Below are 14,673 nucleotides of genomic sequence, written 5' to 3' on the forward strand. Positions count from 1 at the left end.
ATGAAGTGATCATTATATCAATCTTGCTTTTTAATACACAAAAAAATAAGATGAGGAAATTGCTCCACGTTTATAAAAATAGTTTGAAACAAAATTTTGGGGAAATCATACAACATATTAACTCGTTTTTAAATTAGGTTCTTCAAACTTCAGCCTCGTACAAGTTAAGAAATTTTTCTGGATTTGAGAGACATAACGAATGATATAATTTTTGTTATATCAAATCTTTACAATTAAAAGGAATTGATCACTGCCATACTATATGACGCGTTAAATCTACGATTTGTTGTAATGTTGGGGCAAAGATGTGCAGAATAAATGTGCGAGAAACTTGTCGAGTTTACTGCGAAATACAAAGGCTAACTTTATTATCGCTTCACACAATCGGCCGAAAACAGCGGGATATCACAGTGAATACTCACTCACGGCGTCGATGCTTACGTTCAATCGTATTTCATCGAATGCATAAGCACGTCCAGGGTTAATAGGACAAGATCGTGCGCCCGCTGTAAATCTCGCTTAATTTGCTCTCGCCGCGCGCGCTCGCGCGACTGTCGTTTCCATTGTACCGGGGTCTCCCGATCCATCTCTCTTACAGAAATCATGTCTTGACATCGCACACATACACACACATATATATAAAACATATACAAGAAAACATGGTAATCTCGTGACAACTGGCGCACGCTAACAAACCCCATTTTACACGTCCTGTCACGATTTCTTTCGAGCACGCGCCTAAGTAATTTCGTTTCGCTTCTTTCGCCCAATTAGCGTGACGCCGATTCATTATATGTTTTTTGCAAATCAACCTGTCTATATCGATGCACTGCGCACGAACCCTGTGTTTGAGCTCCATTTTTTTAAGCGAGGATCTTAGCGCTATCCAAAAAATGAAAAGTGTCACACACAGAACAAAGCGATTTTAATTTACAACTTATAAATTCAAGCATCCCATAATTGTGGCTAATAATTATGCGGTACTCAGTGGTTTTTTATTTAACTTTGTTTCACGTACAAAGAAAGAATGGCTGCAAATCGCGTCTGATATAAATTTAAATTCGTTTTTTATCATATGTACGTTTCTACTTATCTCTTTATATGCACATCGAGTGAACACGAATACATGTCCATAAGAGTACTGGTACCCGCATATCAGTACTCCCTGCGGAGAATCCGCAACGGGAACTAATATTTTACGACAAATACACTTCCCAGTGAGACTCTTGTCTATTTAGATCGCTAGATTTATAATGACTACTCCAAGTGAGTAATAATTTACATCTTCTTATCACGTTGTTGTTGATATATATAGTAAGGTTCGTTTTTAAATTGGATTTTTCTAGCTTTAATTTTAATTTAATGTACGTTAATTTTTGTAAATATCAAACAACATCGTTTCTGTTATGTTTAAATTAGTTCAAACAGAATTTATTATAATCTTCATTTATATAACGAAAAAAATTCATAAGTTGCACAATTGCATGTATATTCATTTTTATATTTATTAGTATTATAATTCTTCGTATAAAATATGCATTGTGATACGTTTCTTTCGTTTAACTAAATTTCTGCTAATTTTCTGCTCGTTAATTCAGATTGTGATGTGCATAGCAGAACTGTTAAAAAATATATTAGAAGACAAAATAATCATTCATATAGAAATATCTAAATAAATAATTTTCCCAGTATTTTATATCTGAACACACAGAAATATACGCATGAATAAAAAAACGTATTTTTTAAAGGATGGGTTAATGCCATCCGGCATTATTGCGAATTTATGCATGTCAGTTTGCACATTATACCGCAATATACCGTTCCGGTTTATAACGCAAATTTTACATGAAACCCTCACGTGCTTTCGATAAAATACGGCGGTGAGTAAAGACATGTCAATGATACCGTTTTATTTAATTTGGTTTCAAATTTTCAAAGAATTCTTAATCGTAAGATTGCATGATGTAAATCGTTTTGTAAAATTTATATTTCAATAAATTTACATAAATGTTGCTGTCAAAAAGAATAACTACGAATTATATAACAAAATTATATGAAATTATAGAAAACATTCATTTTAATTGGCATTTTGAGATAATTGAAAAATAAATTGAAAATCGAATTCATCAAGCATACAATAGTTTCAGATTTGTGAAGTATATCGCGTAATTATTTCGAATTGTTTCTTATCATTTGCCTTATTTATCCACAAACAATCTGCAAGTAATATTTTATACTGTGTCAAATTGATCAATACTAATATGACGCATCTTAAGAAACATAAGCTGATCTATATCGTTAGCACGTACGAGTATTGGGCGGAAAAACAAGTCTTACCAGAATTCAGTGTGTCAAGTTGAGATTGATCGAACCAGTCCGATATGCCTTTCTTCTCTTCATGGATCGAATCGAATCGGTCCAATATTAATCGACCGATTGACAACTTTCGAAGAATTGTTCGGTTTTTCGTGTTACCGAAAAAGGCATTTTAATTCGGAAAGAAAGCTTTACATCGTAAATAATGCGTTGTTAGGAACTTATATATTCATCTATAAATGAGCAAACAATATTTTGTTTGTGAAAATAATTTCTACTTATTTTGTAAATAAGGGGAATTTCAACTTGTGCTGATTTAAATTTTTATTAAATTTCTGTTAGAGGAAATGTGATAAATTCCCTATATTTTATTATAGAAATTATAAAATGTAAAAAATTAGTAGTTTTAATTTTCTCTCTTTAACGTTTCCTTTTAATGATTTTTTTTCTTGAATCATCTAATGAATCCTTAATTTTCCGGTATCTTTTCTGAAATCACTTGTATAATTTTTTATTAAAGTTGATTTTATGGAGATACACAGAAAAATGATTCCCTAAAAAGAAAGTATTTTCAAATTATAGAAATAGGAATCAAATTAAATTACATTGAAAATAGTAACTTTAAATATTTTTAAATATTAAAAACGGATTATATCTTAGTATTATTTGGCTGTATATCTAGAAAAAGTAAGAATGACAGTTGATCGGTGGAACATGCGATCCATGCGCAAAATGATCGATGAAGATATCTCCTCCATATTGAAATTGATATTGATAAAAATGGTAAAGAATGACGAATTTCTTATCATTCGTCGTAATCAATGTCATCTCACAATCAGATATATGTGCATCGCTTTGAGCACTAGAAGGCAATTTCAGACGAGAGAAAACGCGCGATCTTACATTTAATTCTTTTATAATTGGCCATGTGTCGCATATTATGCCACTTTTTAATTTATATTTTAACGTGGAATAATATTTCTTATCTTTTCTCAGTCGTCTCTCGTTTCGAAAATGTTAATTGCTTTTCATATAGTCAAAAGTTAATTAGTTTACGCAAATCCTCCCCTATGAAAAATAAATTTAACATAAGCTGATCGTATACTTATCAAGATATGACAAAATTTCAAAAATAAAGTTGATTCAAAGTAAACTTTTGTAATTAAAATTACGTTTCGAAAAAGCTTAACTTATTTATAATTATGTAATCTAACTTACATCTCTTCTTTAACCCTTGCTTCTTTTTATTTTTTAAATTTCTGATTACTTTTGATGTTTTATTTTATACATCGATTTTAAAAAATTTATAGGAAAAATCTGTTTATTTTTTTTTGTAAAAAAGTTATGAGAAAAGCATATAATTAGAATAATTTTTAACGACAGATTTTTGTTTAGATATTATGTTTAACTCTTTGCGGATTTAATTATCTAATTTCAGCGCATTCCAGAAACGTCCGCTTGCGGGGGGTATCGGATTAGGTGGTAGAGGAAATGCCGGCGTTGGCGGAAATGGCGGCAATTTAGGTGTCGATGGTGATTGCGGCGATGCGCTCAAGAGACGTAAGGTTCACAGATGCGATGTCGCCGGCTGCGACAAGGTTTACACGAAGAGTTCGCATCTCAAGGCGCACAAGAGGACCCACACTGGTAAGTTTATCTTTGAGCAAATAATTTCGATATTTTTCGAATCAATCGACATATATTCGACATATATCGCAAGAAATGTTCGTACATATAATGTGCAAAATTTAAAAATATATCTTCAAGCAAAAGAGATATTGTGTTAAATACGCACTAGAGGGAAAAAAAGAGAAAAAAAAAGTTAAATTATATGCATAGAAATTACACAAACATTGTATCATAAATCTCTCGATTCCTATGCACGGTTAGAAACTATGGAATTTATTGAAACTCTGAATCGGGAAAAGCAATCAAGATCAAATACATCGATCGATTGAAAGAAACCAACTTGTTACAATCTCGATGATCGTTATGCATGATCGTGAGTCACGCACGTGCGTCAGCAATCATTGGAATAATCGCGTCACTTTACCATCGACCCTTCTCTCGCTTCGCATATGTGGTTTCGTTGCTGACGCTATTGTTTCAATGATAGCAGAATATGTGAAATCAGCGAACGCGTAATATCTGATAGGTAAGCTGACAGAAAAGAATTTAATTATGAGGGCAAACTCTTATTGTCACATCGCGATTATACAGACAAGATAGGATCTCGTTCAGCGAAATAGCGTGATTCGAGCGAACGTGGAAATCGCTTCTTCTTCTCGTACGAGAGGAGGAAGCTTCGGTTACGTGTAGATTGGAGTCATTATCTTCGTCTTCCCACGTTAAATCGACGCGACGCTTGTAACCTCACTACCAAATATCGCCGTGAGATCCTCCGATAATAATAATAATAATGTTTAACCCGAGCGTATGACCGGTAGTTAACGACTTGTCGCCCGATCGGGTCAAGTGCTCGACGGTAAATCATTAGTCATCGGGCATTCCTTTAATTTCTACGAGACCGATTTCCGCGCTTCTCTCGAACGAGGTGTTTGAATGCGACATATAATCACTAGTTGCTCTCTCTGTGAGATTTAAGAATGGTGGATTCGATGAAAGAATTTTGAAGAAATGATTGATTTTTCTCTCTTTTGCGATTTTAGTTACGGGGAGGGTCTTTAACTTTTATAGAACGGCTAATTAATGAGAATCACATGTTTCCTCGCACGCTTTACGAATTTACATCAGACTCGAACACGCGACTCTTCTCTTCTCTCTCTCTCTCTCTCTCTTTCTCTTTTGCAGGATAACAGATAAGAGGCACACATCAGCCGTGTTATTCTCCGCCAAGATTTTTCGCGCGCGTGATCCGCGGCCCGTCGCGGTCAAGGGTCGTCGACTTTCGCACGCTAGGATTCACGACCGTAGAGCCTCGCGGAAATTCGATACCGTTCCGTAGCGTCGCCTTGGAGATGCCTTCTGTCCAGCAGGAGAGAAAACTCGCACTTTTATCCGCTTTCGTACGGGCGCTCTCGCGTATAGATCCAAGCTCCGGCCATTTATTACCGCGTCACGAGAACTTGGAAGAGATCGCGCCGTTCCATTCCGTGTGCATACACGACGCGGCGCGGTGGTTGCTTCAGGAATTTCCGGTGGATAGGTACCTTCGTGAAGGCATCGCCGCCGCCGTCTGGAGAAGGCAGCGGCAGCGGGGAGAGGGCGTGGTCGTGAGAACCAGGATCTTTTGTCTGGTCCATGGTTCAACCGAGACGCAGCACGATCGCGGTGCTCAACCCAGAAATAGCTCGATATGGAGAAACCCTGAAGCCTTTTTCCATAATATCATTATCGGAGTTTATATGTCATAATTTATATCTGAAAAGTTTTCTTTTTTAATGAGATAAATAAAATTGTTATCTTTTTATTAATAACATACGCGACAACACATCAATTTTGTAATGTTATATTTTAAATTAATTAGAATTTATCTCTGCATTATTAAACATTTTTAATAACTCGATATAATTATGATACTTTTAAAATTCTATTATTTTTCATTTTTTAAATTTATTTTGACAAATCAATCACATTTAGCGCTGAGTATACATATTGGAATGTTGATTTTAATTATTTGCATATACGAAAGATATGCGTGTCATCTTGATTAGCATTTTCTCCGATCACTCCGAGATCTCAAAGAGAGAAACTAGCTTGCTCGAAGTTTGCAAAGATCGGAACATGCTTCGCGCATTATGCCATTATGATGGACGTTTTACGAAATTCCCAGTTTGCAATGATCGGCAAACGAAAGACCATTACTTGACGTACAACTCGCGATTGTGTACTTGGCTTCGACTAATTGTTTCAACGATCGGTATAACGCCGGTTTCTAGTGGCAAACCGCCGTCTATCCGTCATTCTAACACTATACGGCCATCGAGATACCCTTACTGAGGTGGATACCGTCTGAATGTGGGAAATACCAATTCATTGATTACCGTCATTTCTACCATTCTGTGCTGTAACTCGCTCGCGCGATCATGACTGTCGTTGCGAAGCCGATGGGAGCGATCGTAAAATTGTGGAGAAATAACAGGCTTGTTAGTTCTCAACAATTTATAGTTTCAATATCATATTCCATTAGTTTTAAAATATTTTATAAATTATTTCTCATTACAATAATTTTTATTTTTATTTTCTATCAAAATATAATATTTAATTTTGATAATTATTCGCTATAAGATTCATAAATATTACTATCTGCCATAAAATATGCACTGCTCTGTCCATTGCATGTATATTTGCGTCATAGACTATTATGTTTACTTCATTAAAAAATCAGGCACGCGATATTTGCAAGTTCAGTTAAAAGTCGTAAGTTTAAATTATGACGTTTAGTACTTTTCAATAAAGCTGCGGAATAACGGGTCGAAAGATGAAATGCAATCAACAATATTAATTGTTTATGCATGTTGGACGTTGTTCATATTACGCGCCTCATTGACGATGTAACGGAACACAATAACAGACTAATATTACTTTTAATATCGACGAATAACAGTGTACCTGACACACGTTGTTGCGTGTAACGAGAGTTGCATTACAGGTAGAGAATCATAGCTCATTATGAGTGCACGGTAAATCGCCCTTGCACGATTATATGGTGAGAGATGTTTCCTACGCCCATTAACGTATACATAAAATTTCTTATCTACCTGTGAGAAATCGCATAGCAACATGTATATCTACGGAATATCTCTAATTATCGCATTTCCCTCAACTGAGTATGATTCTACATATAAGTTAAGGAATGCTAACCGTTTCTTTTAAAAGCATCATTATTTTCAACTTCAGAGTCAGAATTTTGATTGAATGAGTCGCGCGAGAGAATCCTTAAGAAGATAATTATAAATCAGAGCGATATAAATTTAAATATATTTACAATTGATTATAGTTCATGCGAGTTGAGCAACACACTTATATTCCATAGAAACATAATAATGTATTCAGTTATTTTTTTCAAATCTTAATCTCTCTCTAAACAAATAATAAATTATAATAAAATCATTTATTCGTTTTCTTTTTACAGCATTAATCAATCATTTATCGAAATGCTATATATATATATATATATATATATATATATATATATATTTCGACATATATAATTATTACTGTTTTAATTTTTTAAATTTTGTTCCATTTATAAACTATCTATGTCTATAATTATTGTTATATTAAAGGCGAATTATTCGCAGTACTCTGTAGCAAGTAATTTGATGGTTCAAAGAAGATAAGGAACGGAAGCTGAGAATCACTGTGCATAACTATCAGAATATAAGCTCGGTGTCAGCCGATTGGCGTGACCCTTGATAGACAGGAGGTTTGCTGAGAGATCTCGTGTATTAATTAAGGCGAATTAGCCTTGGCGTAAGCTGGACAACGTCCGCCGATCGGTTCCGTGTATCGAAGGATACGCCGATGATCACAAGCAGTTCGCTCTGTAGATTTCTCTACGAGTGGTAGTGCTTCAGGTACCCTGTTATTAACAATGCACTTATGCACTAATGCCGAAGGCTGCGATTACCTTCTCGGCTGGGTTAACGATTTCCTGACGAGCACGCTTCTCCGCATTGTTCTTCGTTGGTCGTTGCAAATCATCGTTTCTGTCTTTTCTACAAATAACTTCCCACAATCTTAGCTCACTTTTGCGTTCGATAGCACTCGTAATAATACTTTGGTTCCGCTTATTCGTTTGCAGTAAGTAAACTTAGAAGAGTTGATTTAGTAATTGAATTGAGTTTGGAACATATGCAAAATAAAAGTCTATAAGCAAACTTCAAATAAGAAATTGAATATAAAATAAATGTCATAAATTATGAATTTTTAGATACACGTACTAAATTTTTAAATCTTCCCTTTTTTTATTTTTTTAATAACTTTTAATTATTATTTATTGCATTAAAGAAGTAATCTCATATCATTGACGAAAGAAACAAATTCAATTGTGTGCCTAAAAATTAGATTATACGAAGTATATTATTTCAAGATGCATCAAAAACATTGAATTTTATTACGGTCTAAGATTGACATCATGTGAACGCTGCATATGAACGACATAGGCTTTATGTTTTTTTTTTTTCGAACTAGTCGAGAGAGCTGTTAGTTCGCTCCTCATTACTGGCACGCATCGTGTCGCTTAACTATGCGTCGGAGCAACTTTCTCACGTGCTATGATGTGATAATTATATGCTTCGCGCAGCAAATGTGTCGAAATGTACAGCTTCGTTAACTGATAGTCAAACGTTAGAATTGCGAAATGTACCGTGCACAAGCTGCCAATTTTACAGATTTAGCGATAATATCCACGGCTAATGTAGCCAACAATGTACATAATATGACATAGATAGTTCCATCTTTTTTATGAAGAAGATTAATGCAATTTGTGTATGAAAATAAATCCATGTTATGTGTGAAAATAAATCCATGTTATGTGTGTGTGTATACATTTATACGTACGTACACATTTACTTTATCATTTCCTCCGACTTGTAACTTGTAATTAATACATCATAGGCAACATCTTATTTGTATATCATGTCGCAATACGATACAACACTGTCTTCGAAGTTTCGCTCTGCGTGACTCTAGTAGACTTGTGTTCCAAGATAAATAGTCCCATCTATCTCGCTATCTTGAAATGTAACAAAGGACGAGACACGCTATTACGCGATAATTAAACAATGTCTCCGCATGCAATGATAAATGAATCACGTGCATTTGCATCGCAAAAAAATGGTATATTGCAGCGAGTTTAATAGTCGTGTGGCTTCATTAGAAAGTTATAAAATATGCACAAATGTAAGACGAAGAAATAATACTATCTATACCAGAATAAGAATTTGACACGAACGGAATTCAGTCGCGATTGATAAGTAATAAAATATAAGCAATTTTTATGCGAATCTCTTTATAATTTCAGTTATGTATTTTGGCTAGTTTTTTTTTAGTAAAATCTTAAATTGGAAAAAAATTAAATTGAGAGGACAAAGCTTCTGCAATTTAATTCTGCCTCATTAATTTTCAGAAATAAGGCAAAAAAAATGCTCAGAAAATAAAATTAATTAAGTAATCAGTAACAATTTGAATCTTTCGAAGGTATTTATTTCTTCAATCGTACATTTAACTCATTACACTTCGCTCTTTATACGTGGATGCACACGCGCTGTCGCAAATGAGAACGACGTCGCAAGTAAATGGCCAATCTCGCTCGAGTTATGATTAAGTAACTTGACGGGAAAGAAAGTAAAACACAAACGGAGGGAGGGATTAACGCGACGTTAATCTATGGAGCAATAAAACGCGAAAAAACGCGATCGAAATACATTAATAACGGAGGTAAAACTAATGCGACGCTCGCCCATCGGTCGATATTACGTGCACCTCGTACGGGTTGTAAATGGACTAATTACTCACGATTACGCAACGCGTATACGCGCGCGCGCGATTTCCTTCGTAACGTCATTAGTCGTTCGCATATCCCCAGCGCGTTGCGCAATAATATTCCGCCCGATGGACGTCGGGACGTTAAAACGGCCGATTTAGATCTACGGCGCGGAGAGCGTGCCTTCGATCATCCGCGCCCCGCCGTTTTGCTCGGCACCGCTAAAGCTCGATCCTTTCCAGCCGCGCGGCAACCTGCCGTTCCCTTTGCGTCGCGTCTTTAATTACGACCGGCTTTCAAGAACGTAGAGTATACCTCGTTAATTACCGTTCGGTAATTAGCCTCGCGGTACTGTCAAAAAGGTGGCGTTAATATTCCGTAGTGACTGCCTTTCTTTTTCTCTCTCTCTCTCTCTTTCTTTCGCGATACTAGTTGTTACGGACAATGTAACGCTAACTATAACGATGCTAATCCATTTTCCGAGATTGTGAGTTGCGCGTTATTCCATTATTTTAGACAGAATGGGATAAATTGCGAGATGAAAGGGGAAGATGGAATGTTTGTGCAGAAGGAAATACCTCCACTTCCACGCGAAATCGCCGCGAGGATGTATCGAAAGCGTGATTTCTCATTAAAACGATCTCACGGTTATATCTCCCTCTTTGCGTGCGCATCGCTCAATAATTAAAACGTCCGATTTATAAAGATTAATCGTTCCTAATGCGTAATAATAAATGTGTGTGTTAACTCTGCCTCGTCTTGCGTTGGAGCAACTTGGCTCACGTCCCGCGACGCGATAATTGTTCCGCTTGTGCCTTAACACCGGCCATTTACAAGGGCAAATACCAAATTAAGGGTTAAGCGCCGCTTCCCGCTCCCCCGTCTTGATCCTCGCGATAATAACACTTCTTATCTTGACCCGCTGACTTACGATCCGCAATTAACTGAGGAGAAGCGCCGCTCTCGAAAGAATTCGCGGATGGACGCAAATATGTATGTCGATTAAACGGTCGCGATGTTCCATCTCCAGATCAGATTTAAAGAGACGACGCGTCATCGTCTTCGTCGCTCGATCCAAGATTATTATTCGATCTAGATTTAATGGGATCGCGAAATCTACCACCTGATCATAACGGATTGATTCGCCGTCCGTTTTCGTCTCGACAGTTGCACGAAGAGATTGAACTTGATGGCGATTATTTGCCGAACCGTTTCCACAATCATCTGGATGAAAACGATTCCTCACTTCTGTTTCGACTTTTTGTGGAGGATTGATAGTTTCGTAGCGTGACGTGGCGTACAATGAGATTATGAGATCGAAATTATTTTAATGATAAATAAATTGATACAATTGTATATCGAGAAATTTAAATTGATTTTTTATTTAGATTATCAGATTTTGTGGAATTCAAAGTTAATGTTTAACTGAATATTTTACTTTTGATTCAAACGTTGAAGCTATTTTTCCACACATTTTATATCATATTTTTAAATCGCATAACGCAATCTAGTTATTCTATAACTATTATTTCCGAAAGAAATAAACATGTATAAAGATATGCAGATATATTAATATTACATACTGGTGTACTTGTGTAAATTATTATTTATACATTTACTTTTTATAATATATAATAATTAGTCTTGTTCAACATCTGTTTGCCAAAAGTCATCGGGTGGTGGAATCGTCACTGATGGATCACAAAATCTTCTAGTGCATGCCCCAATGCCATTGTAACCACAGAAGCACTTGTTACATCCATCAAAATAATATTTACCTTGTACGCATTTTCGTTCCTCCTCTATGTAAATAATGAGAACTTTTAAGTATAAAATATAAAGTTGATTAATTAATGGATAATACACGGAGAAAATGTAGTAAAAAGTATAATATATATTAAATATAATATATTTTAATATATATAATCGTGAAATATATTAATATAAAAGAGAAATCATGATATTTTTATTCAATAATATTATATATACGTATTATATTTTATAAAGAACTATTGTAATTATTCAATTATTTTGATACACAAACAAATGTATAATAAGCAATAAAACAAATAATTTAAAATATTTTAATGTCGTTATATTCCAGATTTACAATCAATGTTGTCAAAGAAAATATATTTTTTGTAATTTGTACTGTAAATTTTTTTTCCGTGCAAAAACATATTAAACACTTACGTGCAGCAGAAAGTTGCAAAGCCAATAAGCTAATTATTACTACAAATGTCACAAATACTTTAGACACCATGATATCTCAACAATTCAGAGGTCTATGATATTCAATACTCAATAATATTCAATTTTCGACTGATTTTTAAAAGAGATACGTTTGAAGAATTCTTTATATAGAACTTCTTATATATACTTGCGTTATCTTGCGACCTTGATATTGTATTTTTTTCTCTTTTTATTTCTCTTTTTCATGTATTAAGTCGATTATGCATGAACGATAAAGGCCTGCGTCATTCACGCGAATTCACGTTAATTCGTATCAATTTGCGGGCATTTAAGCAGAATATAATGTTGACGAAGCAATACGCACAACTGTATGTACAATAATATTATTGCGTTATTCAAATTATTATGTAACTATTATGTACACTATGTATGTATTATTTCACACATATGTATAAACACATTTCGAAATATATACTTAAACACTTACATCGAATTGACGCAATAAGAAATTTAATTTTTGTAATGTTTGAAAAAACTGTCCAGATTTGTCACATATTGCATGTTGAAACAAAAATTAAATTTTCGAATTTAACAAGAAACTTTAATTACAATGTATTTTCTTGAAATTGTCAATATTAAGATTAATTTAAACATATATTTAATATGTATTTAATGTATGTAATATGTATTTAACGAACTTATTTTAATTTGATAAATGAGTATACTCAACAATCATCGCTAAAAAATTTAACTGTGCACATTAGGATATAAATTATTATTTTTAGTCATCATATGACTCATTGATTAATACAATTGATGTTGATTGCCTATTTTTATCTCTCTCTCCTTCTTTCTCTTTTTAGATATTCCATAAATTTCACATAAATTACGTATAACAGACAACTATGTTTAACAATATCCACATTACATCAAATTACAAAAAAATTAATTTTTGCAAAACCTACATTTTTAACGCATTGAAATTTTATCGCGATAAAGTTTCTATGTAGAATATTGTATTTTCTATGAAATTATTAAAATATAGTTATTAGAATATTTTAGTAATTGTCAATAATAAATTTCTAAATATATTAATTAAAATAGCATTCTATGTTTTTTTAATCTCTTCTTTTATAATTTTTTTCTAATTAAATCCAAAAAAAAATTTGAAAATTTTTGAACAATTATTTAAACACACGAGATTTTTATATTAAATTCTTCAAATGATTTAAAAGTGCATTAAAATCAAAACAATAAGCATCAAATTTTAAGTGCTTTTAATACTTGAAGCCCTGCTTTTATATGCAAGTTTATCCTAGCATAAAAAAATAAAAATTTCAATACTAAAGTATTACAGCCAGTTATACTTTTATCATTAAGATATGTTTTCATTATCTGTTGCAGGCGAGAAGCCATATCAGTGTACGTGGGAAGGTTGCACGTGGAAATTCGCACGATCGGACGAGCTGACGCGGCACTATCGCAAGCACACGGGCCAAAAGCCGTTCAAGTGCCATCTCTGTCAGCGATCGTTCTCGCGAAGCGACCATTTGTCGCTTCACATGAAGAGGCACTGATGAAAAGGACCGTCCACAGAGTCGTGCGACGCGAGAGAAAGCGCACGTTGATCGACGAGAAGCGAAGGTGAGAAACGGTCCTTGGCAATAGGCCAGTGATCTCGAGTGATCCTGGACGCGAGCGAGAGACGGACGATGATATTTCTTACATTTGGGACCTGAAGAGCCGCGTCGCGAGCCGGCCCGTCCCGAATTTCTCACGAAGACGGACCGGTCGATCGGACGGGCAGCAACTAGGAAAAGAGAAAATAGATTGACGAAGCAAACAAATCGTTCATTAGGTTTAACGCTTAATCGCGAATTGAATAATCGCGATGCCGATCAACTTTGATCAGTTGGTTCTCTTGATGCTGTCTTTTGCGAATCTTTCGATGGATCTTTCCGATTGCAGCTACAATAAATCGAGCCGATGTCTGAATTACGAGCGTTGAACGCAAGAGTAAGGTAATTGTTTTACAATTGTCGAGCTTTTATAAAAAGGCGCGTCACTGATTTTTTGGATGCTTCAAGATTTTAAGGAAAGAAAGATCCGCTTGCGCGATTGAGATCGCATCGAGGTCATAGATTCGGCACGACAAGACGTATCGTTATTACATATAAGCGTGTATCTGTTCTCTTCTGTGTTTCTAGCTAATTTTTATTTGTTCTATTTTTCAGTTTGTTATATATATATATATATATATATATACGTTGTATATATATAATATATGTTTAAATAAGGCCAGCTCAACTAGTCTAGAGCACCATTTTATCGTATACATTACGACGAATAGAAGCCAGTATAAAAATTAATTAATTAATTAAGATAATAAATGGTTAGAATAAACTAAAATGATTATATCGAACTCCGGTGACGGGCTTGGACTTAGCATGCTCAGTTAAATAAACTACAATCGTGATCGTAGATATTACGTAAAAGCATTAATAGAGCAATTTTTCGATTATGCACAAAAGAATTTCGCGTTTAGGGACGGACAATCATTAACTTTCATTATATAGTAATGAAGTGAGATATAGAACGTCGCATCCCAAAAGCCAGTATTTGAATGCGTAACAAGCAATATCATTATATATAATAGCATTATATATTACAGTATAATGCTTTTTTTAAATTCATTTTAGTCGCCAAAAAAAACA

General features: G+C 34.4%; 1 protein-coding gene and 1 long non-coding RNA gene across 2 annotated transcripts in view; one reads left to right on the plus strand and one right to left on the minus strand.

Moving 5' to 3' along the window:
- Positions 1–14,054, plus strand: part of LOC105256729 (Krueppel-like factor 3) — a 297,107-nt gene extending 283,053 nt beyond the window's left edge. The window contains exons 6-7 of the mRNA XM_025411896.1: positions 3,755–3,963; positions 13,364–14,054. Of these exons, the coding sequence (XP_025267681.1) occupies positions 3,755–3,963; positions 13,364–13,536 (382 nt within the window). The 3' untranslated portion in view covers positions 13,537–14,054. The remainder of the gene's footprint in view (positions 1–3,754; positions 3,964–13,363) is intronic.
- On the minus strand, positions 11,459–12,136 carry LOC105256728. The gene is made up of 2 exons (XR_889609.2): positions 11,960–12,136; positions 11,459–11,568 (listed from the first exon to the last, which is right to left on the minus strand). It is a non-coding gene; the product is annotated as an uncharacterized LOC105256728 (long non-coding RNA).
- Positions 14,055–14,673: the final 619 nt, after the last annotated feature.

This window comes from Camponotus floridanus, unplaced genomic scaffold, assembly GCF_003227725.1.
Source record: "Camponotus floridanus strain SB8 unplaced genomic scaffold, Cflo_v7.5 scaffold45, whole genome shotgun sequence".
Taxonomy (NCBI): Eukaryota; Metazoa; Arthropoda; class Insecta; order Hymenoptera; family Formicidae; genus Camponotus; species Camponotus floridanus.